The sequence below is a fragment of the Venturia canescens genome, chromosome 11, assembly GCF_019457755.1.
Source record: "Venturia canescens isolate UGA chromosome 11, ASM1945775v1, whole genome shotgun sequence".
NCBI lineage: Eukaryota > Metazoa > Arthropoda > Insecta > Hymenoptera > Ichneumonidae > Venturia > Venturia canescens.
The window spans coordinates 10,866,102-10,893,000 of NC_057431.1; the positions used below are offsets into that span (position 1 = coordinate 10,866,102).

The 26,899-nt window shown below is 51.9% G+C and overlaps 1 protein-coding gene across 1 annotated transcript; it reads right to left on the bottom strand.

The window, feature by feature from the left end:
• Positions 1-26,899, bottom strand: LOC122417738 (mucin-19-like). The gene is made up of 4 exons (XM_043431536.1): positions 26,702-26,899; positions 21,566-21,677; positions 10,326-21,474; positions 1-9,473 (listed from the first exon to the last, which is right to left on the bottom strand). The coding sequence occupies exons 2-4, from the start codon at positions 21,672-21,674 to the stop codon at positions 272-274; spliced, it is 20,460 nt and encodes a 6,819-aa protein (XP_043287471.1). The 5' UTR covers positions 21,675-21,677; positions 26,702-26,899; the 3' UTR covers positions 1-271.

Here is a 26,899-nt window from a genome sequence, read left to right on the forward strand (position 1 = left end):
TTTATTATCTCGAAGGCACTTGTACCTTACTAGGCTTTATATCAAACATTGCCAACAAAAGTTGGACTTCATACAAGAAAAAAGAACTTGGAAATATAAAGTAATACATAGATGATAGCATGACATACGCTTGGATGTACAAATGCATATAAGAAACTTGAAGGGATAATTACAAAGTACGATTTGATGAGGGTAGAAGGTAATATAGATACACAACTATAGGCATCTTAAAATACTATATGAAGTGGGAGCATGGCAGTCTTTATAATGCTTAGACGCCTGCCGCTACAATTAGAGTCGATGATTCACTGTGAGCTGTTGAAAACGGAAGCTTCGTGGACACAGTCGTGGCTGACGTTGGAGAACCTGGAGGCGGAGTCATACCTGGTACCGCGGTCGTGGCTGAAGTAGTCGTAGCCGACGGCGGGGTCGTAGAAGGTGTCGTTAGGTCGGGTGTCGCGGTCGTGGCTGGAGTAGTACCGGAAGACGCGGTCGTATCTGGAGTAGGCGTGCCGAAAGACGAGTTCGCAAAAAGTGTAATCAGGTCGGGTGATGCGGTCGTGCCTGGAATAGTCGTACCGGAAGACGCGGTTGGGCCTGAAGAAGTCGTACCGGAAGACGAGGTCGTGGCTGAAGAAATCGTATCGGAAGGAGGGGTCGTAGAAGGTGTCGTCGGGTCGGCTGACGCGGTCGCAGCTAAAGTACTCGTACCGGAAGACGAGGTCGTAGAAGCTGTGGTCAGGTCACGAGACAAAGTCGATGCTGGGGTAGTCGTACCGAAAGATGAGTTCGTAGAAGGTGTCGTCAGGTCGAGTGACTCAGTCGTTGCTGGTGTAGTACCGGAAGACGCGGTCGTATCTGGGGTAGTCGTATCGAAAGACGAGTTCGTAGAAGGTGTCATCAGGTCGGGCGAAGCGGTCGTGCCTGGAGTAGTGGTACCGGAAGACGCGGTCGTGGCTGAAGAAGTCGTATCGGAAGGAGAGGTCGTAGAAGGTGTCGTCAGGTCGGCTGACGCGGTCGCAGCTACAGTACTCGTACCGGAAGACGAGTTCGTAGAACGTGTCGGCAGGTCAGGTGATGCGGTCGTGGCTACAGTACTCGTACCGGAAGACGCGGTCATAGAAGGTGTGGTCAGGTCGAGTGACTCAGTCGTTGCTGGTGTAGTACCGGAAGACGCGGTCGTATCTGGGGTAGTCGTATCGAAAGACGAGTTCGTAGAAGGTGTCATCAGGTCGGGCGAAGCGGTCGTGCCTGGAGTACTCGTACCGGAAGACGCGGTCGTGGCTGAAGAAGTCGTATCGGAAGGAGAGGTCGTAGAAGGTGTCGTCAGGACGGCTGACGCGGTCGTGGCTACAGTACTCGTACCGGAAGACGAGGTCGTAGAAGCAGTGGTCAGGTCACGAGACAAAGTCGATGCTGGGGTAGTCGCACCGGATGACGAGTTCGTAAAGCTTGTCCTCACGTCGATTGAGACGATCGTAGCTGGAGTAGTACCGGAAGACGCGGTCGTATCTGGAGTAGGCGTGCCGGAAGACGAGTTCGCAAAAAGTGTCATCAGGTCGGGTGATGCGGTCGTGCCTGGAGTAGTTGTACCGGAAGACGCGGTTGGGCCTGAAGAAGTCGTACCGGAAGACGAGGTGGTGGTTGAAGAAATCGTACCGGAAGGAGAGGTCGTAGAAGGTGTCGTCAGGACGGCTGACGCGGTCGTGGCTACAGTACTCGTACCGGAAGACGAGGTCGTAGAAGCTGTGGTCAGGTCACGAGACAAAGTCGATGCTGGGGTAGTCGTACCGAAAGATGAGTTCGTAGAAGGTGTCGTCAGGTCGAGTGACTCAGTCGTTGCTGGTGTAGTACCGGAAGACGCGGTCGTATCTGGGGTAGTCGTATCGAAAGACGAGTTCGTAGAAGGTGTCATCAGGTCGGGCGAAGCAGTCGTGCCTGGAGTAGTCGTACCGGAAGACGCGGTCGTGGCTGAAGAAGTCGTATCGGAAGGAGGGGTCGTAGAAGGTGTCGTCGGGTCTGCTGACGCGGTCGCAGCTAAAGTACTCGTACCGGAAGACGAGGTCGTAGAAGCTGTGGTCAGGTCACGAGACAAAGTCGATGCTGGGGTAGTCGTACCGAAAGATGAGTTCGTAGAAGGTGTCGTCAGGTCGAGTGACTCAGTCGTTGCTGGTGTAGTACCGGAAGACGCGGTCGTATCTGGGGTAGTCGTATCGAAAGACGAGTTCGTAGAAGGTGTCATCAGGTCGGGCGAAGCGGTCGTGCCTGGAGTAGTCGTACCGGAAGACGCGGTCGTGGCTGAAGAAGTCGTATCGGAAGGAGAGGTCGTAGAAGGTGCCGTCAGGACGGCAGACGCGGTCGTGGCTACAGTACTCGTACCGGAAGACGAGGTCGTAGAAGCTGTGGTCAGATCACGAGACAAAGTCGATGCTGGGGTAGTCGTACCGGAAGACGCGGTCGCGGCTGAAGAAGTCGTATCGGAAGGAGAGGTCGTAGAAGGTGTCGTCAGGTCGGCTGACGCGGTCGCAGCTACAGTACTCGTACCGGAAGACGAGTTCGTAGAACGTGTCGGCAGGTCAGGTGATGCGGTCGTGGCTACAGTACTCGTACCGGAAGACGCGGTCATAGAACGTGTGGTCAGGTCGAGTGACTCAGTCGTTGCTGGTGTAGTACCGGAAGACGCGGTCGTATCTGGGGTAGTCGTATCGAAAGACGAGTTCGTAGAAGGTGTCATCAGGTCGGGCGAAGCGGACGTGCCTGGAGTAGTCGTACCGGAAGACGCGGTCGTGGCTGAAGAAGTCGTATCGGAAGGAGAGGTCGTAGAAGGTGTCGTCAGGACGGCTGACGCGGTCGTGGCTACAGTACTCGTACCGGAAGACGAGGTCGTAGAAGCAGTGGTCAGGTCACGAGACAAAGTCGATGCTGGGGTAGTCGCACCGGATGACGAGTTCGTAAAGCTTGTCCTCACGTCGATTGAGACGATCGTAGCTGGAGTAGTACCGGAAGACGCGGTCGTATCTGGAGTAGGCGTGCCGGAAGACGAGTTCGCAAAAAGTGTCATCAGGTCGGGTGATGCGGTCGTGCCTGGAGTAGTTGTACCGGAAGACGCGGTTGGGCCTGAAGAAGTCGTACCGGAAGACGAGGTGGTGGTTGAAGAAATCGTACCGGAAGGAGAGGTCGTAGAAGGTGTCGTCAGGACGGCTGACGCGGTCGTGGCTACAGTACTCGTACCGGAAGACGAGGTCGTAGAAGCTGTGGTCAGGTCACGAGACAAAGTCGATGCTGGGGTAGTCGTACCGAAAGATGAGTTCGTAGAAGGTGTCGTCAGGTCGAGTGACTCAGTCGTTGCTGGTGTAGTACCGGAAGACGCGGTCGTATCTGGGGTAGTCGTATCGAAAGACGAGTTCGTAGAAGGTGTCATCAGGTCGGGCGAAGCGGTCGTGCCTGGAGTAGTCGTACCGGAAGACGCGGTCGTGGCTGAAGAAGTCGTATCGGAAGGAGAGGTCGTAGAAGGTGCCGTCAGGTCGGCTGACGCGGTCGCAGTTACAGTACTCGTACCGGAAGACGAGTCCGTAGAACGTGTCGGCAGGTCGGGTGATGCGGTCGTGGCTACAGTACTCGTACCGGAAGACGCGGTCATAGAAAGTGTGGTCAGGTCGAGTGACTCAGTCGTTGCTGGTGTAGTACCGGAAGACGCGGTCGTATCTGGGGTAGTCGTATCGAAAGACGAGCTCGTAGAAGGTGTCATCAGGTCGGGCGAAGCGGTCGTGCCTGGAGTAGTCGTACCGGAAGACGCGGTCGTGGCTGAAGAAGTCGTATCGGAAGGAGAGGTCGTAGAAGGTGTCGTCAGGACGGCTGACGCGGTCGTGGCTACAGTACTCGTACCGGAAGACGAAGTCGTAGAAGCAGTGGTCAGGTCACGAGACAAAGTCGATGCTGGGGTAGTCGCACCGGATGACGAGTTCGTAAAGCTTGTCCTCACGTCGATTGAGACGATCGTAGCTGGAGTAGTACCGGAAGACGCGGTCGTATCTGGAGTAGGCGTGCCGAAAGACGAGTTCGCAAAAAGTGTCATCAGGTCGGGTGATGCGGTCGTGCCTGGAGTAGTTGTACCGGAAGACGCGGTTGGGCCTGAAGAAGTCGTACCGGAAGACGAGGTGGTGGCTGAAGAAATCGTACCGGAAGGAGAGGTCGTAGAAGGTGTCGTCAGCACGGCTGACGCGGTCGTGGCTACAGTACTCGTACCGGAAGACGAGGTCGTAGAAGCTTTGGTCAGATCACGAGACAAAGTCGATGCTGGGGTAGTCGTACCGGAAGATGAGTTCGTAGAAGGTGTCGTCAGGTCGAGTGACTCAGTCGTTGCTGGTGTAGTACCGGAAGACGCGGTCGTATCTGGGGTAGTCGTATCGAAAGACGAGTTCGTAGAATGTGTCATCAGGTCGGGCGAAGCGGTCGTGCCTGGAGTAGTCGTACCGGAAGACGCGGTCGTGGCTGAAGAAGTCGTATCGGAAGGAGGGGTCGTAGAAGGTGTCGTCGGGTCTGCTGACGCGGTCGCAGCTAAAGTACTCGTACCGGAAGACGAGGTCGTAGAAGCTGTGGTCAGGTCACGAGACAAAGTCGATGCTGGGGTAGTCGTACCGAAAGATGAGTTCGTAGAAGGTGTCGTCAGGTCGAGTGACTCAGTCGTTGCTGGTGTAGTACCGGAAGACGCGGTCGTATCTGGGGTAGTCGTATCGAAAGACGAGTTCGTAGAAGGTGTCATCAGGTCGGGCGAAGCGGTCGTGCCTGGAGTAGTCGTACCAGAAGACGCGGTCGTGGCTGAAGAAGTCGTATCGGAAGGAGAGGTCGTAGAAGGTGCCGTCAGGACGGCAGACGCGGTCGTGGCTACAGTACTCGTACCGGAAGACGAGGTCGTAGAAGCTGTGGTCAGATCACGAGACAAAGTCGATGCTAGGGTAGTCGTACCGGAAGACGCGGTCGCGGCTGAAGAAGTCGTATCGGAAGGAGAGGTCGTAGAAGGTGTCGTCAGGTCGGCTGACGTGGTCGCAGCTACAGTACTCGTACCGGAAGACGAGTTCGTAGAACGTGTCGGCAGGTCAGGTGATGCGGTCGTGGCTACAGTACTCGTACCGGAAGACGCGGTCATAGAACGTGTGGTCAGGTCGAGTGACTCAGTCGTTGCTGGTGTAGTACCGGAAGACGCGGTCGTATCTGGGGTAGTCGTATCGAAAGACGAGTTCGTAGAAGGTGTCATCAGGTCGGGCGAAGCGGACGTGCCTGGAGTAGTCGTACCGGAAGACGCGGTCGTGGCTGAAGAAGTCGTATCGGAAGGAGAGGTCGTAGAAGGTGTCGTCAGGACGGCTGACGCGGTCGTGGCTACAGTACTCGTACCGGAAGACGAGGTCGTAGAAGCAGTGGTCAGGTCACGAGACAAAGTCGATGCTGGGGTAGTCGCACCGGATGACGAGTTCGTAAAGCTTGTCCTCACGTCGATTGAGACGATCGTAGCTGGAGTAGTACCGGAAGACGCGGTCGTATCTGGAGTAGGCGTGCCGAAAGACGAGTTCGCAAAAAGTGTCATCAGGTCGGGTGATGCGGTCGTGCCTGGAGTAGTTGTACCGGAAGACGCGGTTGGGCCTGAAGAAGTCGTACCGGAAGACGAGGTGGTGGCTGAAGAAATCGTACCGGAAGGAGAGGTCGTAGAAGGTGTCGTCAGGACGGCTGACGCGGTCGTGGCTACAGTACTCGTACCGGAAGACGAGGTCGTAGAAGCTGTGGTCAGATCACGAGACAAAGTCGATGCTGGGGTAGTCGTACCGGAAGATGAGTTCGTAGAAGGTGTCGTCAGGTCGAGTGACTCAGTCGTTGCTGGTGTAGTACCGGAAGACGCGGTCGTATCTGGGGTAGTCGTATCGAAAGACGAGTTCGTAGAATGTGTCATCAGGTCGGGCGAAGCGGTCGTGCCTGGAGTAGTCGTACCGGAAGACGCGGTCGTGGCTGAAGAAGTCGTATCGGCAGGAGGGGTCGTAGAAGGTGTCGTCGGGTCGGCTGACGCGGTCGCAGCTAAAGTACTCGTACCGGAAGACGAGGTCGTAGAAGCTGTGGTCAGATCACGAGACAAAGTCGATGCTGGGGTAGTCGCACCGGATGACGAGTTCGTAAAGCTTGTCCTCACGTCGATTGAGACGATCGTAGCTGGAGTAGTACCGGAAGACGCGGTCGTATCTGGAGTAGGCGTGCCGAAAGACGAGTTCGCAAAAAGTGTCATCAGGTCGGGTGATGCGGTCGTGCCTGGAGTAGTTGTACCGGAAGACGCGGTTGGGCCTGAAGAAGTCGTACCGGAAGACGAGGTGGTGGCTGAAGAAATCGTACCGGAAGGAGAGGTCGTAGAAGGTGTCGTCAGGACGGCTGACGCGGTCGTGGCTACAGTACTCGTACCGGAAGACGAGGTCGTAGAAGCTGTGGTCAGATCACGAGACAAAGTCGATGCTGGGGTAGTCGTACCGGAAGATGAGTTCGTAGAAGGTGTCGTCAGGTCGAGTGACTCAGTCGTTGCTGGTGTAGTACCGGAAGACGCGGTCGTATCTGGGGTAGTCGTATCGAAAGACGAGTTCGTAGAATGTGTCATCAGGTCGGGCGAAGCGGTCGTGCCTGGAGTAGTCGTACCGGAAGACGCGGTCGTGGCTGAAGAAGTCCTATCGGAAGGAGGGGTCGTAGAAGGTGTCGTCGGGTCGGCTGACGCGGTCGCAGCTAAAGTACTCGTACCGGAAGACGAGGTCGTAGAAGCTGTGGTCAGGTCACGAGACAAAGTCGATGCTGGGGTAGTCGTACCGAAAGATGAGTTCGTAGAAGGTGTCGTCAGGTCGAGTGACTCAGTCGTTGCTGGTGTAGTACCGGAAGACGCGGTCGTATCTGGGGTAGTCGTATCGAAAGACGAGTTCGTAGAAGGTGTCATCAGGTCGGGCGAAGCGGTCGTGCCTGGAGTAGTCGTACCGGAAGACGCGGTCGTGGCTGAAGAAGTCGTATCGGAAGGAGAGGTCGTAGAAGGTGCCGTCAGGTCGGCTGACGCGGTCGCAGTTACAGTACTCGTACCGGAAGACGAGTCCGTAGAACGTGTCGGCAGGTCGGGTGATGCGGTCGTGGCTACAGTACTCGTACCGGAAGACGCGGTCATAGAAAGTGTGGTCAGGTCGAGTGACTCAGTCGTTGCTGGTGTAGTACCGGAAGACGCGGTCGTATCTGGGGTAGTCGTATCGAAAGACGAGCTCGTAGAAGGTGTCATCAGGTCGGGCGAAGCGGTCGTGCCTGGAGTAGTCGTACCGGAAGACGCGGTCGTGGCTGAAGAAGTCGTATCGGAAGGAGAGGTCGTAGAAGGTGTCGTCAGGACGGCTGACGCGGTCGTGGCTACAGTACTCGTACCGGAAGACGAAGTCGTAGAAGCAGTGGTCAGGTCACGAGACAAAGTCGATGCTGGGGTAGTCGCACCGGATGACGAGTTCGTAAAGCTTGTCCTCACGTCGATTGAGACGATCGTAGCTGGAGTAGTACCGGAAGACGCGGTCGTATCTGGAGTAGGCGTGCCGAAAGACGAGTTCGCAAAAAGTGTCATCAGGTCGGGTGATGCGGTCGTGCCTGGAGTAGTTGTACCGGAAGACGCGGTTGGGCCTGAAGAAGTCGTACCGGAAGACGAGGTGGTGGCTGAAGAAATCGTACCGGAAGGAGAGGTCGTAGAAGGTGTCGTCAGCACGGCTGACGCGGTCGTGGCTACAGTACTCGTACCGGAAGACGAGGTCGTAGAAGCTTTGGTCAGATCACGAGACAAAGTCGATGCTGGGGTAGTCGTACCGGAAGATGAGTTCGTAGAAGGTGTCGTCAGGTCGAGTGACTCAGTCGTTGCTGGTGTAGTACCGGAAGACGCGGTCGTATCTGGGGTAGTCGTATCGAAAGACGAGTTCGTAGAATGTGTCATCAGGTCGGGCGAAGCGGTCGTGCCTGGAGTAGTCGTACCGGAAGACGCGGTCGTGGCTGAAGAAGTCGTATCGGAAGGAGGGGTCGTAGAAGGTGTCGTCGGGTCTGCTGACGCGGTCGCAGCTAAAGTACTCGTACCGGAAGACGAGGTCGTAGAAGCTGTGGTCAGGTCACGAGACAAAGTCGATGCTGGGGTAGTCGTACCGAAAGATGAGTTCGTAGAAGGTGTCGTCAGGTCGAGTGACTCAGTCGTTGCTGGTGTAGTACCGGAAGACGCGGTCGTATCTGGGGTAGTCGTATCGAAAGACGAGTTCGTAGAAGGTGTCATCAGGTCGGGCGAAGCGGTCGTGCCTGGAGTAGTCGTACCGGAAGACGCGGTCGTGGCTGAAGAAGTCGTATCGGAAGGAGAGGTCGTAGAAGGTGCCGTCAGGTCGGCTGACGCGGTCGCAGTTACAGTACTCGTACCGGAAGACGAGTCCGTAGAACGTGTCGGCAGGTCGGGTGATGCGGTCGTGGCTACAGTACTCGTACCGGAAGACGCGGTCATAGAAAGTGTGGTCAGGTCGAGTGACTCAGTCGTTGCTGGTGTAGTACCGGAAGACGCGGTCGTATCTGGGGTAGTCGTATCGAAAGACGAGCTCGTAGAAGGTGTCATCAGGTCGGGCGAAGCGGTCGTGCCTGGAGTAGTCGTACCGGAAGACGCGGTCGTGGCTGAAGAAGTCGTATCGGAAGGAGGGGTCGTAGAAGGTGTCGTCGGGTCTGCTGACGCGGTCGCAGCTAAAGTACTCGTACCGGAAGACGAGGTCGTAGAAGCTGTGGTCAGATCACGAGACAAAGTCGATGCTGGGGTAGTCGCACCGGATGACGAGTTCGTAAAGCTTGTCCTCACGTCGATTGATACGATCGTAGCTGGAGTAGTACCGGAAGACGCGGTCGTATCTGGAGTAGGCGTGCCGAAAGACGAGTTCGCAAAAAGTGTCATCAGGTCGGGTGATGCGGTCGTGCCTGGAGTAGTTGTACCGGAAGACGCGGTTGGGCCTGAAGAAGTCGTACCGGAAGACGAGGTGGTGGTTGAAGAAATCGTACCGGAAGGAGAGGTCGTAGAAGGTGTCGTCAGGACGGCTGACGCGGTCGTGGCTACAGTACTCGTACCGGAAGACGAGGTCGTAGAAGCTGTGGTCAGATCACGAGACAAAGTCGATGCTGGGGTAGTCGTACCGGAAGATGAGTTCGTAGAAGGTGTCGTCAGGTCGAGTGACTCAGTCGATGCTGGTGTAGTACCGAAAGACGCGGTCGTATCTGGGGTAGTCGTATCGAAAGACGAGTTCGTAGAAGGTGTCATCAGGTCGGGCGAAGCGGTCGTGCCTGGAGTAGTCGTACCGGAAGACGCGGTCGTGGCTGAAGAAGTCGTATCGGAAGGAGAGGTCGTAGAAGGTGCCGTCAGGACGGCAGACGCGGTCGTGGCTACAGTACTCGTACCGGAAGACGAGGTCGTAGAAGCTGTGGTCAGATCACGAGACAAAGTCGATGCTGGGGTAGTCGTACCGGAAGACGCGGTCGCGGCTGAAGAAGTCGTATCGGAAGGAGAGGTCGTAGAAGGTGTCGTCAGGTCGGCTGACGCGGTCGCAGCTACAGTACTCGTACCGGAAGACGAGTTCGTAGAACGTGTCGGCAGGTCAGGTGATGCGGTCGTGGCTACAGTACTCGTACCGGAAGACGCGGTCATAGAACGTGTGGTCAGGTCGAGTGACTCAGTCGTTGCTGGTGTAGTACCGGAAGACGCGGTCGTATCTGGGGTAGTCGTATCGAAAGACGAGTTCGTAGAAGGTGTCATCAGGTCGGGCGAAGCGGACGTGCCTGGAGTAGTCGTACCGGAAGACGCGGTCGTGGCTGAAGAAGTCGTATCGGAAGGAGAGGTCGTAGAAGGTGTCGTCAGGACGGCTGACGCGGTCGTGGCTACAGTACTCGTACCGGAAGACGAGGTCGTAGAAGCAGTGGTCAGGTCACGAGACAAAGTCGATGCTGGGGTAGTCGCACCGGATGACGAGTTCGTAAAGCTTGTCCTCACGTCGATTGAGACGATCGTAGCTGGAGTAGTACCGGAAGACGCGGTCGTATCTGGAGTAGGCGTGCCGGAAGACGAGTTCGCAAAAAGTGTCATCAGGTCGGGTGATGCGGTCGTGCCTGGAGTAGTTGTACCGGAAGACGCGGTTGGGCCTGAAGAAGTCGTACCGGAAGACGAGGTGGTGGTTGAAGAAATCGTACCGGAAGGAGAGGTCGTAGAAGGTGTCGTCAGGACGGCTGACGCGGTCGTGGCTACAGTACTCGTACCGGAAGACGAGGTCGTAGAAGCTGTGGTCAGGTCACGAGACAAAGTCGATGCTGGGGTAGTCGTACCGAAAGATGAGTTCGTAGAAGGTGTCGTCAGGTCGAGTGACTCAGTCGTTGCTGGTGTAGTACCGGAAGACGCGGTCGTATCTGGGGTAGTCGTATCGAAAGACGAGTTCGTAGAAGGTGTCATCAGGTCGGGCGAAGCGGTCGTGCCTGGAGTAGTCGTACCGGAAGACGCGGTCGTGGCTGAAGAAGTCGTATCGGAAGGAGAGGTCGTAGAAGGTGCCGTCAGGTCGGCTGACGCGGTCGCAGTTACAGTACTCGTACCGGAAGACGAGTCCGTAGAACGTGTCGGCAGGTCGGGTGATGCGGTCGTGGCTACAGTACTCGTACCGGAAGACGCGGTCATAGAAAGTGTGGTCAGGTCGAGTGACTCAGTCGTTGCTGGTGTAGTACCGGAAGACGCGGTCGTATCTGGGGTAGTCGTATCGAAAGACGAGCTCGTAGAAGGTGTCATCAGGTCGGGCGAAGCGGTCGTGCCTGGAGTAGTCGTACCGGAAGACGCGGTCGTGGCTGAAGAAGTCGTATCGGAAGGAGAGGTCGTAGAAGGTGTCGTCAGGACGGCTGACGCGGTCGTGGCTACAGTACTCGTACCGGAAGACGAAGTCGTAGAAGCAGTGGTCAGGTCACGAGACAAAGTCGATGCTGGGGTAGTCGCACCGGATGACGAGTTCGTAAAGCTTGTCCTCACGTCGATTGAGACGATCGTAGCTGGAGTAGTACCGGAAGACGCGGTCGTATCTGGAGTAGGCGTGCCGAAAGACGAGTTCGCAAAAAGTGTCATCAGGTCGGGTGATGCGGTCGTGCCTGGAGTAGTTGTACCGGAAGACGCGGTTGGGCCTGAAGAAGTCGTACCGGAAGACGAGGTGGTGGCTGAAGAAATCGTACCGGAAGGAGAGGTCGTAGAAGGTGTCGTCAGCACGGCTGACGCGGTCGTGGCTACAGTACTCGTACCGGAAGACGAGGTCGTAGAAGCTTTGGTCAGATCACGAGACAAAGTCGATGCTGGGGTAGTCGTACCGGAAGATGAGTTCGTAGAAGGTGTCGTCAGGTCGAGTGACTCAGTCGTTGCTGGTGTAGTACCGGAAGACGCGGTCGTATCTGGGGTAGTCGTATCGAAAGACGAGTTCGTAGAATGTGTCATCAGGTCGGGCGAAGCGGTCGTGCCTGGAGTAGTCGTACCGGAAGACGCGGTCGTGGCTGAAGAAGTCGTATCGGAAGGAGGGGTCGTAGAAGGTGTCGTCGGGTCTGCTGACGCGGTCGCAGCTAAAGTACTCGTACCGGAAGACGAGGTCGTAGAAGCTGTGGTCAGGTCACGAGACAAAGTCGATGCTGGGGTAGTCGTACCGAAAGATGAGTTCGTAGAAGGTGTCGTCAGGTCGAGTGACTCAGTCGTTGCTGGTGTAGTACCGGAAGACGCGGTCGTATCTGGGGTAGTCGTATCGAAAGACGAGTTCGTAGAAGGTGTCATCAGGTCGGGCGAAGCGGTCGTGCCTGGAGTAGTCGTACCAGAAGACGCGGTCGTGGCTGAAGAAGTCGTATCGGAAGGAGAGGTCGTAGAAGGTGCCGTCAGGACGGCAGACGCGGTCGTGGCTACAGTACTCGTACCGGAAGACGAGGTCGTAGAAGCTGTGGTCAGATCACGAGACAAAGTCGATGCTAGGGTAGTCGTACCGGAAGACGCGGTCGCGGCTGAAGAAGTCGTATCGGAAGGAGAGGTCGTAGAAGGTGTCGTCAGGTCGGCTGACGTGGTCGCAGCTACAGTACTCGTACCGGAAGACGAGTTCGTAGAACGTGTCGGCAGGTCAGGTGATGCGGTCGTGGCTACAGTACTCGTACCGGAAGACGCGGTCATAGAACGTGTGGTCAGGTCGAGTGACTCAGTCGTTGCTGGTGTAGTACCGGAAGACGCGGTCGTATCTGGGGTAGTCGTATCGAAAGACGAGTTCGTAGAAGGTGTCATCAGGTCGGGCGAAGCGGACGTGCCTGGAGTAGTCGTACCGGAAGACGCGGTCGTGGCTGAAGAAGTCGTATCGGAAGGAGAGGTCGTAGAAGGTGTCGTCAGGACGGCTGACGCGGTCGTGGCTACAGTACTCGTACCGGAAGACGAGGTCGTAGAAGCAGTGGTCAGGTCACGAGACAAAGTCGATGCTGGGGTAGTCGCACCGGATGACGAGTTCGTAAAGCTTGTCCTCACGTCGATTGAGACGATCGTAGCTGGAGTAGTACCGGAAGACGCGGTCGTATCTGGAGTAGGCGTGCCGAAAGACGAGTTCGCAAAAAGTGTCATCAGGTCGGGTGATGCGGTCGTGCCTGGAGTAGTTGTACCGGAAGACGCGGTTGGGCCTGAAGAAGTCGTACCGGAAGACGAGGTGGTGGCTGAAGAAATCGTACCGGAAGGAGAGGTCGTAGAAGGTGTCGTCAGGACGGCTGACGCGGTCGTGGCTACAGTACTCGTACCGGAAGACGAGGTCGTAGAAGCTGTGGTCAGATCACGAGACAAAGTCGATGCTGGGGTAGTCGTACCGGAAGATGAGTTCGTAGAAGGTGTCGTCAGGTCGAGTGACTCAGTCGTTGCTGGTGTAGTACCGGAAGACGCGGTCGTATCTGGGGTAGTCGTATCGAAAGACGAGTTCGTAGAATGTGTCATCAGGTCGGGCGAAGCGGTCGTGCCTGGAGTAGTCGTACCGGAAGACGCGGTCGTGGCTGAAGAAGTCGTATCGGCAGGAGGGGTCGTAGAAGGTGTCGTCGGGTCGGCTGACGCGGTCGCAGCTAAAGTACTCGTACCGGAAGACGAGGTCGTAGAAGCTGTGGTCAGATCACGAGACAAAGTCGATGCTGGGGTAGTCGCACCGGATGACGAGTTCGTAAAGCTTGTCCTCACGTCGATTGAGACGATCGTAGCTGGAGTAGTACCGGAAGACGCGGTCGTATCTGGAGTAGGCGTGCCGAAAGACGAGTTCGCAAAAAGTGTCATCAGGTCGGGTGATGCGGTCGTGCCTGGAGTAGTTGTACCGGAAGACGCGGTTGGGCCTGAAGAAGTCGTACCGGAAGACGAGGTGGTGGCTGAAGAAATCGTACCGGAAGGAGAGGTCGTAGAAGGTGTCGTCAGGACGGCTGACGCGGTCGTGGCTACAGTACTCGTACCGGAAGACGAGGTCGTAGAAGCTGTGGTCAGATCACGAGACAAAGTCGATGCTGGGGTAGTCGTACCGGAAGATGAGTTCGTAGAAGGTGTCGTCAGGTCGAGTGACTCAGTCGTTGCTGGTGTAGTACCGGAAGACGCGGTCGTATCTGGGGTAGTCGTATCGAAAGACGAGTTCGTAGAATGTGTCATCAGGTCGGGCGAAGCGGTCGTGCCTGGAGTAGTCGTACCGGAAGACGCGGTCGTGGCTGAAGAAGTCCTATCGGAAGGAGGGGTCGTAGAAGGTGTCGTCGGGTCGGCTGACGCGGTCGCAGCTAAAGTACTCGTACCGGAAGACGAGGTCGTAGAAGCTGTGGTCAGGTCACGAGACAAAGTCGATGCTGGGGTAGTCGTACCGAAAGATGAGTTCGTAGAAGGTGTCGTCAGGTCGAGTGACTCAGTCGTTGCTGGTGTAGTACCGGAAGACGCGGTCGTATCTGGGGTAGTCGTATCGAAAGACGAGTTCGTAGAAGGTGTCATCAGGTCGGGCGAAGCGGTCGTGCCTGGAGTAGTCGTACCGGAAGACGCGGTCGTGGCTGAAGAAGTCGTATCGGAAGGAGAGGTCGTAGAAGGTGCCGTCAGGTCGGCTGACGCGGTCGCAGTTACAGTACTCGTACCGGAAGACGAGTCCGTAGAACGTGTCGGCAGGTCGGGTGATGCGGTCGTGGCTACAGTACTCGTACCGGAAGACGCGGTCATAGAAAGTGTGGTCAGGTCGAGTGACTCAGTCGTTGCTGGTGTAGTACCGGAAGACGCGGTCGTATCTGGGGTAGTCGTATCGAAAGACGAGCTCGTAGAAGGTGTCATCAGGTCGGGCGAAGCGGTCGTGCCTGGAGTAGTCGTACCGGAAGACGCGGTCGTGGCTGAAGAAGTCGTATCGGAAGGAGAGGTCGTAGAAGGTGTCGTCAGGACGGCTGACGCGGTCGTGGCTACAGTACTCGTACCGGAAGACGAAGTCGTAGAAGCAGTGGTCAGGTCACGAGACAAAGTCGATGCTGGGGTAGTCGCACCGGATGACGAGTTCGTAAAGCTTGTCCTCACGTCGATTGAGACGATCGTAGCTGGAGTAGTACCGGAAGACGCGGTCGTATCTGGAGTAGGCGTGCCGAAAGACGAGTTCGCAAAAAGTGTCATCAGGTCGGGTGATGCGGTCGTGCCTGGAGTAGTTGTACCGGAAGACGCGGTTGGGCCTGAAGAAGTCGTACCGGAAGACGAGGTGGTGGCTGAAGAAATCGTACCGGAAGGAGAGGTCGTAGAAGGTGTCGTCAGCACGGCTGACGCGGTCGTGGCTACAGTACTCGTACCGGAAGACGAGGTCGTAGAAGCTTTGGTCAGATCACGAGACAAAGTCGATGCTGGGGTAGTCGTACCGGAAGATGAGTTCGTAGAAGGTGTCGTCAGGTCGAGTGACTCAGTCGTTGCTGGTGTAGTACCGGAAGACGCGGTCGTATCTGGGGTAGTCGTATCGAAAGACGAGTTCGTAGAATGTGTCATCAGGTCGGGCGAAGCGGTCGTGCCTGGAGTAGTCGTACCGGAAGACGCGGTCGTGGCTGAAGAAGTCGTATCGGAAGGAGGGGTCGTAGAAGGTGTCGTCGGGTCTGCTGACGCGGTCGCAGCTAAAGTACTCGTACCGGAAGACGAGGTCGTAGAAGCTGTGGTCAGGTCACGAGACAAAGTCGATGCTGGGGTAGTCGTACCGAAAGATGAGTTCGTAGAAGGTGTCGTCAGGTCGAGTGACTCAGTCGTTGCTGGTGTAGTACCGGAAGACGCGGTCGTATCTGGGGTAGTCGTATCGAAAGACGAGTTCGTAGAAGGTGTCATCAGGTCGGGCGAAGCGGTCGTGCCTGGAGTAGTCGTACCGGAAGACGCGGTCGTGGCTGAAGAAGTCGTATCGGAAGGAGAGGTCGTAGAAGGTGCCGTCAGGTCGGCTGACGCGGTCGCAGTTACAGTACTCGTACCGGAAGACGAGTCCGTAGAACGTGTCGGCAGGTCGGGTGATGCGGTCGTGGCTACAGTACTCGTACCGGAAGACGCGGTCATAGAAAGTGTGGTCAGGTCGAGTGACTCAGTCGTTGCTGGTGTAGTACCGGAAGACGCGGTCGTATCTGGGGTAGTCGTATCGAAAGACGAGCTCGTAGAAGGTGTCATCAGGTCGGGCGAAGCAGTCGTGCCTGGAGTAGTCGTACCGGAAGACGCGGTCGTGGCTGAAGAAGTCGTATCGGAAGGAGGGGTCGTAGAAGGTGTCGTCGGGTCTGCTGACGCGGTCGCAGCTAAAGTACTCGTACCGGAAGACGAGGTCGTAGAAGCTGTGGTCAGATCACGAGACAAAGTCGATGCTGGGGTAGTCGCACCGGATGACGAGTTCGTAAAGCTTGTCCTCACGTCGATTGATACGATCGTAGCTGGAGTAGTACCGGAAGACGCGGTCGTATCTGGAGTAGGCGTGCCGAAAGACGAGTTCGCAAAAAGTGTCATCAGGTCGGGTGATGCGGTCGTGCCTGGAGTAGTTGTACCGGAAGACGCGGTTGGGCCTGAAGAAGTCGTACCGGAAGACGAGGTGGTGGTTGAAGAAATCGTACCGGAAGGAGAGGTCGTAGAAGGTGTCGTCAGGACGGCTGACGCGGTCGTGGCTACAGTACTCGTACCGGAAGACGAGGTCGTAGAAGCTGTGGTCAGATCACGAGACAAAGTCGATGCTGGGGTAGTCGTACCGGAAGATGAGTTCGTAGAAGGTGTCGTCAGGTCGAGTGACTCAGTCGATGCTGGTGTAGTACCGAAAGACGCGGTCGTATCTGGGGTAGTCGTATCGAAAGACGAGTTCGTAGAAGGTGTCATCAGGTCGGGCGAAGCGGTCGTGCCTGGAGTAGTCGTACCGGACGACGCGGTCGTGGCTGAAGAAGTCGTATCGGAAGGAGAGGTCGTAGAAGGTGCCGTCAGGTCGGCTGACGCGGTCGCAGTTACAGTACTCGTACCGGAAGACGAGTCCGTAGAACGTGTCGGCAGGTCGGGTGATGCGGTCGTGGCTACACTACTCGTACCTGAAGACGCGGTCATAGAAGGTGTGGTCAGGTCGAGTGACTCAGTCGTTGCTGGTGTAGTACCGGAAGACGCGGTCGTATCTGGGGTAGTCGTATCGAAAGACGAGTTCGTAGAAGGTGTCATCAGGTCGGGCGAAGCGGTCGTGCCTGGAGTAGTCGTACCGGAAGACGCGGTCGTGGCTGAAGAAGTCGTATCGGAAGGAGAGGTCGTAGAAGGTGTCGTCAGGTCGGCTGACGCGGTTGCAGCTACAGTACTCGTACCGGAAGACGAGTTCGTAGAACGTGTCGGCAGGTCAGGTGATGCGGTCGTGGCTACAGTACTCGTACCGGAAGACGCGGTCATAGAAGGTGTGGTCAGGTCGAGTGACTCAGTCGTTGCTGGTGTAGTACCGGAAGACGCGGTCGTATCTGGGGTAGTCGTATCGAAAGACGAGTTCGTAGAAGGTGTCATCAGGTCGGGCGAAGCGGTCGTGCCTGGAGTAGTCGTACCGGAAGACGCGGTCGTGGCTGAAGAAGTCGTATCGGAAGGAGAGGTCGTAGAAGGTGTCGTCAGGACGGCTGACGCGGTCGTGGCTACAGTACTCGTACCGGAAGACGAGGTCGTAGAAGCAGTGGTCAGGTCACGAGACAAAGTCGATGCTGGGGTAGTCGCACCGGATGACGAGTTCGTAAAGCTTGTCCTCACGTCGATTGAGACGATCGTAGCTGGAGTAGTACCGGAAGACGCGGTCGTATCTGGAGTAGGCGTGCCGAAAGACGAGTTCGCTAAAAGTGTCATCAGGTCGGTTGATGCGGTCGTGCCTGGAGTAGTTGTACCGGAAGACGCGGTTGGGCCTGAAGAAGTCGTACCGGAAGACAAGGTGGTGGCTGAAGAAATCGTACCGGAAGGAGAGGTCGTAGAAGGTGTCGTCAGGACGGCTGACGCGGTCGTGGCTACAGTACTCGTACCGGAAGACGAGGTCGTAGAAGCTGTGGTCAGATCACGAGACAAAGTCGATGCTGGGTTAGTCGTACCGGAAGATGAGTTCGTAGAAGGTGTCGTCAGGTCAAGTGACTCAGTCGTTGCTGGTGTAGTACCGGAAGACGCGGTCGTATCTGGGGTAGTCGTATCGAAAGACGAGTTCGTAGAATGTGTCATCAGGTCGGGCGAAGCGGTCGTGCCTGGAGTAGTCGTACCGGAAGACGCGGTCGTGGCTGAAGAAGTCGTATCGGAAGGAGGGTTCGTAGAAGGTGTCGTCGGGTCGGCTGACGCGGTCGCAGTTACAGTACTCGTACCGGAAGACGAGTCCGTAGAACGTGTCGGCAGGTCGGGTGATGCGGTCGTGGCTACAGTACTCGTACCGGAAGACGCGGTCATAGAAGGTGTGGTCAGGTCGAGTGACTCAGTCGTTGCTGGTGTAGTACCGGAAGACGCGGTCGTATCTGGGGTAGTCGTATCGAAAGACGAGTTCGTAGAAGGTGTCGTCAGGTCGAGTGACTCAGTCGTTGCTGGTGTAGTACCGGAAGACGCGGTCGTATCTGGGGTAGTCGTATCGATAGACGAGTTCGTAGAATGTGTCATTAGGTCGGGCGAAGCGGTCGTGCCTGGAGTAGTCGTACCGGAAGACGCGGTCGTGGCTGAAGAAGTCGTATCGGAAGGAGGGGTCGTAGAAGGTGTCGTCGGGTCGGCTGACGCGGTCGCAGCTAAAGTACTCGTACCGGAAGACGAGGTCGTAGAAGCTGTGGTCAGATCACGAGACAAAGTCGATGCTGGGGTAGTCGTACCGGAAGATGAGTTCGTAGAAGATGTCGTCAGGTCGAGTGACTCAGTCGTTGCTGGTGTAGTACCGGAAGACGCGGTCGTATCTGGGGTAGTCGTATCGAAAGACGAGTTCGTAGAATGTGTCATCAGGTCGGGCGAAGCGGTCGTGCCTGGAGTAGTCGTACCGGAAGACGCGGTCGTGGCTGAAGAAGTCGTATCGGAAGGAGGGGTCGTAGAAGGTGTCGTCGGGTCGGCTGACGCGGTCGCAGCTAAAGTACTCGTACCGGAAGACGAGGTCGTAGAAGCTGTGGTCAGGTCACGAGACAAAGTCGATGCTGGGGTAGTCGTACCGAAAGATGAGTTCGTATAAGGTGTGGTCAGGTCGAGTGACTCAGTCGTTGCTGGTGTAGTACCGGAAGACGCGGTCGTATCTGGGGTAGTCGTATCGAAAGACGAGTTCGTAGAAGGTGTCATCAGGTCGGGCGAAGCGGTCGTGCCTGGAGTACTCGTACCGGAAGACGCGGTCGTGGCTGAAGAAGTCGTATCGGAAGGAGAGGTCGTAGAAGGTGCCGTCAGGTCGGCTGACGCGGTCGCAGTTACAGTACTCGTACCGGAAGACGAGTCCGTAGAACGTGTCGGCAGGTCGGGTAATGCGGTCGTGGCTACAGTACTCGTACCGGAAGACGCGGTCATAGAAGGTGTGGTCAGGTCGAGTGACTCAGTCGTTGCTGGTGTAGTACCGGAAGACGCGGTCGTATCTGGGGTAGTCGTATCGAAAGACGAGTTCGTAGAAGGTGTCATCAGGTCGGGCGAAGCGGTCGTGCCTGGAGTAGTCGTACCGGAAGATGCGGTCGTGGCTGAAGAAGTCGTATCGGAAGGAGAGGTCGTAGAAGGTGTCGTCAGGACGGCTGACGCGGTCGTGGCTACAGTACTCGTACCGGAAGACGAGGTCGTAGAAGCAGTGGTCAGGTCACGAGACAAAGTCGATGCTGGGGTAGTCGCACCGGATGACGAGTTCGTAAAGCTTGTCCTCACGTCGATTGAGACGATCGTAGCTTGAGTAGTACCGGAAGACGCGGTCGTATCTGGAGTAGGCGTGCCGAAAGACGAGTTCGCAAAAAGTGTCATCAGGTCGGGTGATGCGGTCGTGCCTGGAGTAGTTGTACCGGAAGACGCGGTTGGGCCTGAAGAAGTCGTACCGGAAGACGAGGTCGTGGCTGAAAAAATCGTACCGGAAGGAGAGGTCGTAGAAGGTGTCGTCAGGACGGCTGACGCGTTCGTGGCTACAGTACTCGTACCGGAAGACGTGGTCGTAGAAGCTGTGGTCAGATCACGAGACAAAGTCGATGCTGGGGTAGTCGTACCGGAAGATGAGTTCGTAGAAGGTGTCGTCAGGTCGAGTGACTCAGTCGTTGCTGGTGTAGTACCGGAAGACGCGGTCGTATCTGGGGTAGTCGTATCGAAAGACGAGTTCGTAGAAGGAGTCATCAGGTCGGGCGAAGCGGTCGTGCCTGGAGTAGTCGTACCGGAAGACGCGGTCGTGGCTGAAGAAGTCGTATCGGCAGGAGGGGTCGTAGAAGGTGTCGTCGGGTCGGCTGACGCGGTCGCAGCTAAAGTACTCGTACCGGAAGACGAGGTCGTAGAAGCTGTGGTCAGATCAAGAGACAAAGTCAATGCTGGGGTAGTCGTACCGGAAGACGAGGTCGTAGAAGGTGTTGTCAGGTCGAGTGACGCGGTCGTGGCTGGAGTAGTACCGGAAGACGCGGTCGTATCTGGAGTAGTCGTACCGAAAGACGAGTTCGTAGAAGGTGTCATCAGGTCGGGCGAAGCGGTCGTGCCTGGAGTACTTGTACCGGAAGACGCGGTCGTGGCTGAAGAAGTCGTATCGGAAGGAGAGGTCGTAGAAGGTATCGTCAGGTCGGCTGACGCGATCGCAGCTACAGTACTCGTACCGGAAGACGAGTTCGTAGAACGTGTCGGCAGGTCGGATGATGCGGTCGTGGCTACAGTACTCGTACCGGAAGACGCGGTCATAGAAGGTGTCGTCAGGTCGAGTGACTCAGTCGTTGCTGGTGTAGTACCGGAAGACGCGGTCGTATCTGGGGTAGTCGTATCGAAAGACGAGTTCGTAGAAGGTGTCATCAGGTCGGGCGAAGCGGTCGTGCGTGGAGTAGTCCTACCGGAAGACGCGGTCGTGGCTAGACTAGGCGTACCGGAAGACGAGGTCGTGTTAGGTTTCGTGCGTCGGGGTGACGAGGTCGTAAAAGGTGTCGTCCCTCCGGGTGAGGCGGTCGTGTCTGGAGAAGTCGTACTGGAGGACGAGGTCGTGGCTGGAGTAGTCGTACCGGAAAATAAGGTCGTGGAAGGTGTCGTCAGGTCGGGTGACGTGGTCGTGGCAGTAGTCGTACCGAAAGACGAGGTCGTGGCTCGAGTAATCGTACCGGTAGACAAGGTCGTGGAAGGTGTCGTCAGGTTGGACGACGCAGTCGTGGCTGGAGTAGTCGTATCGGAAGACGAGGTCGTAGAAGATGTCGTTCGTCCGGGTGACGCGGTCATGGCTGAAGAAGTCGTACTGGAAGACGAGGCCGTAGAAGGTGTCGTCCGTCTGGGTAACGCGGTCGTGCCTGAAGAAGTCGTACCGGAAAATGAGATCGTAGAAGCTGTTATCAGGTCAGGCGACGCGATCGTGCCTGGAGTAGTCGTACTGGAAGACGAGGTCGTGCCTGGAGTAGTCGTTCTGGAAGATGAGGTCGTGTCTGGTATAGTAGTACCGGGAAACAAGGTCATGGCTCGATCACTCGTACCCGAACGCGGAGTTGTAGAAGGTGTCGTCATAACTAGCGACATGGTCTGGGCTGGAGTCGTATTATCCGGAGATGGTGTCGTACCTGGCAGAGCTTCCGCGACTGCCATTGTCTCACCTACCAATAGAGTCGTATTTCCTGTTGTCAGGAATATCTCAGTATCTTTGCTTTTTATGGCTCCTCTCCGTTTTTTCGAAAACTTTTCTTTTTTTTTCATTTTGATATTTTTTTTGTTTATGTGTGTCCTCGTAGAAACTCCAATAATTCCTAGAACATTCCGAGAACAAGGTCTGTTTTGTCGAACACAACCTATCCGTTCGTTTGTTCGTATGCAACTCCTATTTTTTTCTGAAATCATTTGTAGTATTTTGGACATCTTCTCAATGTTTTCTTGTAAAGCACAACATTCCTACAGAATGCGCAAGCAATCCATACTCACGTTCATGTGTGTGCCCATTTTTCAATGGAGGTCGTGCATGTGACTCGGCCATCGGAACTGCTACCAATCCCGCAATTACAGCAAACGCGAGACCCAGTCTTACCTTCATTTTCTGTTAAGAAATGAATATCTTGTATCAACGTGAGATGCCACTTTAAGGCTGTTGGAATACAATTCCAGCTGCTTAAATTTCTTATCTTAATTCTGAAAATCTGATCAACTGTTGTAATTCCACTGTTGAAAACTGGTTATGCATTTTTCGAACAAGGTCATTTTCAAATTTACGAGCATATTCAAAAATTTAGAAATTCAAATGAAATCATCAAGGATCACAAAAGTTGCACAATTTCCTTCTACATCGGTTGGATTTTTTCCAGAATTTTTGTTTGATATATTTTTTTCTCTATTTCTAGTCGTAGATCTCATTATTGACGTCTCTTTAGTATCATCGCCAAGTGTTATAAAATCAAACTAAAATCCGTTTCTACCAGATTCCGTCGTGAATATAACGATTTCGCGAATATAAAAAATATCAATATTTGCGATTCAATTAATCAATTTCGGCGGTTGTCCGTTTTTTGAACACTAAATTTTTCTTATCAACGCAATGAATAAATGAAAATACGAAGCCGTTTGCGTACGCCATAACACTTTTTACGCTGATCACAATAGTCCATTGTGTACCAAGCAGGCAATATTGAACTTTCAACTCCGAGCGCGACGTTTTTTATTCGGATCGTAGACGAGTGCGCGCGAGGCGAAGAGGAGTACTAAAAACACCGCGCGAGTCGTTTAAAGTTGTGGCTGCACACAAGAGTGTTTTTTTTCCATGAAAACGCAAAATTTTGAATGATACGTCCAAAATAAAATTCCCTTGAATTTTGTGCCCTTAATATTACCTTCACGTACTCTACCAGAGCGTGAGAAGATTTTTCATTTTATATACACGTAAGCTTTGTTTTTTTTTCAAATATCTACACTCCCGTCCAAAAGTTTGGGTTCACTAGTCGAAATTTTTACCCACACTAAAAGTTCGATAGTTCTGTCAAACATCAACGCGATCGAATTTAATATACGTAATTTTGAAGGAAATAAATTGAGCTTCAAATTGCAGCCTCTTAAGTTTGTTTACGTTTTTTTTTTCAGCTGGCACGTGCTTTAGAACAGAGCCGTTTTTTGAGACATTTTTGGCCTTTGTAAACCGGCTGCCAATGTAGTAGACATTTTTTTTGCTACTTTTCTCTATGACAGCTTTGAAGGGGATAGAAAAAGCTTCATTTTTGTTTTTTAAAAAATATCGTACGATTTTTTTCGCACGGTTATCTTCATTTCAGCAAAAAATGAGGAGTTTCAGAAATTGTGGCGTATTTCGAAAATTTTCGGGGTTTTGAGAAAATGTCAAGAGGGTAAAAAGTTGTGTCAATTTATAAAAAACTTGTTCTAATTATTTTTAATTTCGTTTTTGAAATTTTTATTTTTAATTTTTTTGGTCAGGTCTCGACTGATAGTAACTCGAGAAATGCGGGGTTTGGAATAAAATTTTAAGAGGATGGATCAGTCGGTATATCGCAACCGTGAGTGCGAGAGAGATAGGTGCAAATTTCGAAATCGAAATTCTTTGACACAGTTTAACCGATTCAAAAAAGACTCTGTCAGTCGATTGTTGCCATCATTCAGCGTAGGCTGACCGAGCCTTTTTTTAATCTGTCAAGCTGTGTCAAAGAATTTCGATTTCGAAAACTCCAAGTGTAGTTAGGCGACTGATCCATGCTCTTAAGAGGGAAGGAAGTTTCAATTTGAAATTTTGAACTCACTGATATTTTTCAAATTTTTTTGTTGATTTTTTCAAAACAAGTGAGGTACTTTTTTTAGATTTCATCGCAATCCCCATATCATTTCGATAGAAAATATTATTCTCTCTGTCTCTTACCTTAGTTTCATCTGTTTCTTATCGAAAAAGCCGTTTTTGGCTTTGAGGACTGCGATACACCGATCGAGTTTCTGTGGGAGGGGCTTGATCGAAAAGTTAGAACAACCTGCCCTTTTTCTGCCAGCGATTTATGGCGAAAGCTTGAAGATGATTGGGCGGTTTGGATCGAGCCATAATTACCAAATTGTTCGAGCCAATGCCCCGACTCGTCAACGCAGTCCTCAAAGCCAAAGGCGGCTTTTTCGATAAGAAACAGGTGTAAATACGGTAAGAGACTGAGAGAATAATATTTTCTATCGAAATGATATGGGGATCGCGATGAAATCTAAAAAAAAGTACCTCACTTGTTTTGAAAAAATCGACAATAAAATTTGAAAAAAGTTCCAGTGAGTTCAAAATTTCAAATTGAAACTTTCTTCCCTACTAAAATTTTATCCCAATCCCCGTATTTCTCGAGTTACTATCAGTCGAGACCTGACCAAAAAAATTAAAAACAAAAATTCCAAAAACGAAATCTAAAATAATTAGAACAAGTTTTTTATAAATCGACACAACTTTTTACCCTCTTGACATTTTCTCGAAACACCGAAAATTTTCGAAATACGCCACAATTTCTGAAACTCCTCATTTTTTGCTGAAATTAAGATAACCGTGCGAAAAAAAATCGTACGATATTTTGTAAAAAACAAAAATGAAGCTTTTTCTATCCCCTTCAAAGCTGTCATAGAGAAAAGTAGCAAAAAAAAAATGTCTACTACATTGGTAGCCGGTTTACAAAGGCCAAAAATGTCTCAAAAAACGGCTCTGTTCTAAAGCACATGCCAGCTGAAAAAAAAACGTAAACAAACTTAAGAGGCCGCAAATTGAAGCTCAATTTATTCCCTTCAAAATGACGTATATTAAATTCGATTGCGTTGATGTTTGACAGAACTATCGAACTTTTAGTGTGGGTAAAAATTTCGACTAGTGAACGCAAACTTTTGGACGGGAGTGTTCCTAGCGGCATTTTGTGCTATCATAGTGCACCAAGGCGCGATTTACTCAGGATTGAGTGCTCTACAAAATTGTCTATTGTGACCTGTCCATAATCTACACCTGTATGATGGTATAGGTCGTTAAACCTGAGTTTTGTTGAAAATTTTCGTTTTCTTGATGTTATTCCATAAGTTACTGGATTTATGAAAGAAACGTCAACGGCGAACTGGTGGAAAACAAAAGAAGTTTTATAAACCAAATCTCTCAGATGTTGAGATATCAAACGTCGACTCTTCCGATAACATTTTTCAAAATTTTCCGATTAAACTTGTCATAAATGCTAGTTGTCCATTATTTTGTCACTACGATTTTATATAATAAATTTTTTGCTACAGTCATGTACATAAAAAATCTGATTAACTTAAACATCAAAGCTTAATCAACAATTTATTAAGTAAAGATGTCAATCAATTACAAATATTCAATTATAGTTATGTCAATCTATTTGGAAATATAGTCAGGATATATTATTCTTTATCATAAATTGTTGATTAAGCTTCGATGTTCAAGTTATTCCCGTTTTCTTATGTACCTGACTGTAGCAAAAAATGTATTATATACAGTTGTAGTGATAACTTAGTTTACTAGTTTACACCTAGTGTAAAAATACCGTTTTTTATTTTCAACCGATTTCGACAAAAATTGGGATGCAACAATATTTTGGGTCGTTGATTCCATTTCTGAACTTAATTTGTGCATTGCTACCCATGAAGGGGGTAAAAATCGAAGGTTTATGGTGAAATTCTTAGATTTTTCAATGAAAAGTTTTTATGCTATATTACTTAAAAAATGTACGTTTTTTAGGGCATCAATTTCTTTTATCGCCATAAAACAAACTCGCTTACTGCCATGGGCCGGATAATAAGGGTTGGTGGTGAACTTTTCAGATTTGTCACTTGCGATCGTTTATGCCATACGACATAAAAATCCCAAGGTTTTTAAGAAATATATGTATCCAGTTTGTCAAAAATGTTAATACATGACGCTCATTGCAGCTGACATTTTAAATTATGTCCTACAATTTCGTTGTTTGGACAAACCATCCCAAAAAGCGGTTGTTCACCAATTTCTGTCGAAATTAATCGATAATTGAAAAAATTTTGAAGTTGTGCATTATGCAGTACCGATCAATTGACTAAAGAAAACAAGGTATCGATTTTTTTTTTAATAGAAGCGTCCAGTAGCCTAAAAAAGTAGAGTTTCCATGAAACATAGTATAATAAAACCTTCCCTTAATTCAGGGTAAAATTTTGACATTTCACCCTGAACCCCAATTTTTCATCTTATTGCGAGTGTCGAATTTAATTTTTTTTCCGAAAACTGAGTCTAATGTTATAAAAATGTAGTTTCCATGAAAATTGGTATATCCTCTCATTTTTCGTCCATTCGAGGATAGCGAATTTTGTTTTATTGTAATTAAGGAGTCTAGTGTCCTTAAAAACGTACAGTTTTTATATCGTAAAAAGTATAAAAACTTGCAAGTGAAAAATCTTAAAATTTCGCCCTCAACCCTTATTTTCTACTCCTTCGGAGATATAACATAAAAACTTTCAAGTCGAAAATCTGAAAATTTCACCTCCAACCCTTATTTTTCACCCTTCTGCAGGTAACGAATTTTGTTTTATTTTGATAAAAAAGTCTGGAGCCCTAAAAAATGTACAGTTTTTATGTAAAATAGCATAAAACTTTCTCATTAAAAAATCTGAAAAACCCACCCTCAACCGGTAAAAGCGTTCATATCATAGAAAACTTGGAATTTTTATGTAATATGACATAATAACATGCATTTGAAAAATCTGAAACTCGATTTCAACTCTTATTTTCACTACTTTCAAGGGTAGTTAAGGGAAAACTAAGTTTGTGAATGGAATCAGCAATCTCGAAAACCTTCAGAAGCACATTTTTGTGTATTTCGGTAATTTATTGGTTCGTACCAGTTTTGGCACGAAATCTGAAAAAAAGTTTACCAGTCAACCAATTGATTGCTCGCTGTGGTCCGTTTTCCGAACCGAGGTATTTTACATCAGCACACCTTTCACGCCGGTTATAAAGATTATTTTACTACAAATTTTACCTACATCTGTCCCAACCGAAGAGACCAGAGCGAGATCCATACCGATTCACCGCCCATTACGAAATTCATTAGTCGTCGAAATTCAATAAATACTCACGGAGGGATCCGGTAGAATACAGAGGCGACCCTATCTACTATATGTAGACACACTTTATTATGAGATGTATGTGAAGCTATGTGAAATGTGCTGTATGCCATCAAGGGTGTTTGAGTTTTAAGAACAGAGAACTTCGTTATGTAGTCGGAAAAAAGTGCTAGTTCAGTAGTACAACTTTTTGTGAAATAAAATATTGGC

Excerpts from the sequence above, each read along its gene's own strand:
- LOC122417738 (XM_043431536.1), bottom strand. The coding sequence starts at position 21,674 with ATGAAGGTAAGACTGGGTCTCGCGTTTGCTGTAATTGCGGGATTGGTA. Across the intron at positions 21,475-21,565 it reads AAATGGGCACACACATGAAC|AAAAAAATAGGAGTTGCATA; the intron begins GTGAGTATGGAT and ends AAATGATTTCAG. Across the intron at positions 9,474-10,325 it reads ACTTTGTCTCGTGACCTGAC|CACAGCTTCTACGACCTCGT; the intron begins CACAGCTTCTAC and ends TCGTGATCTGAC.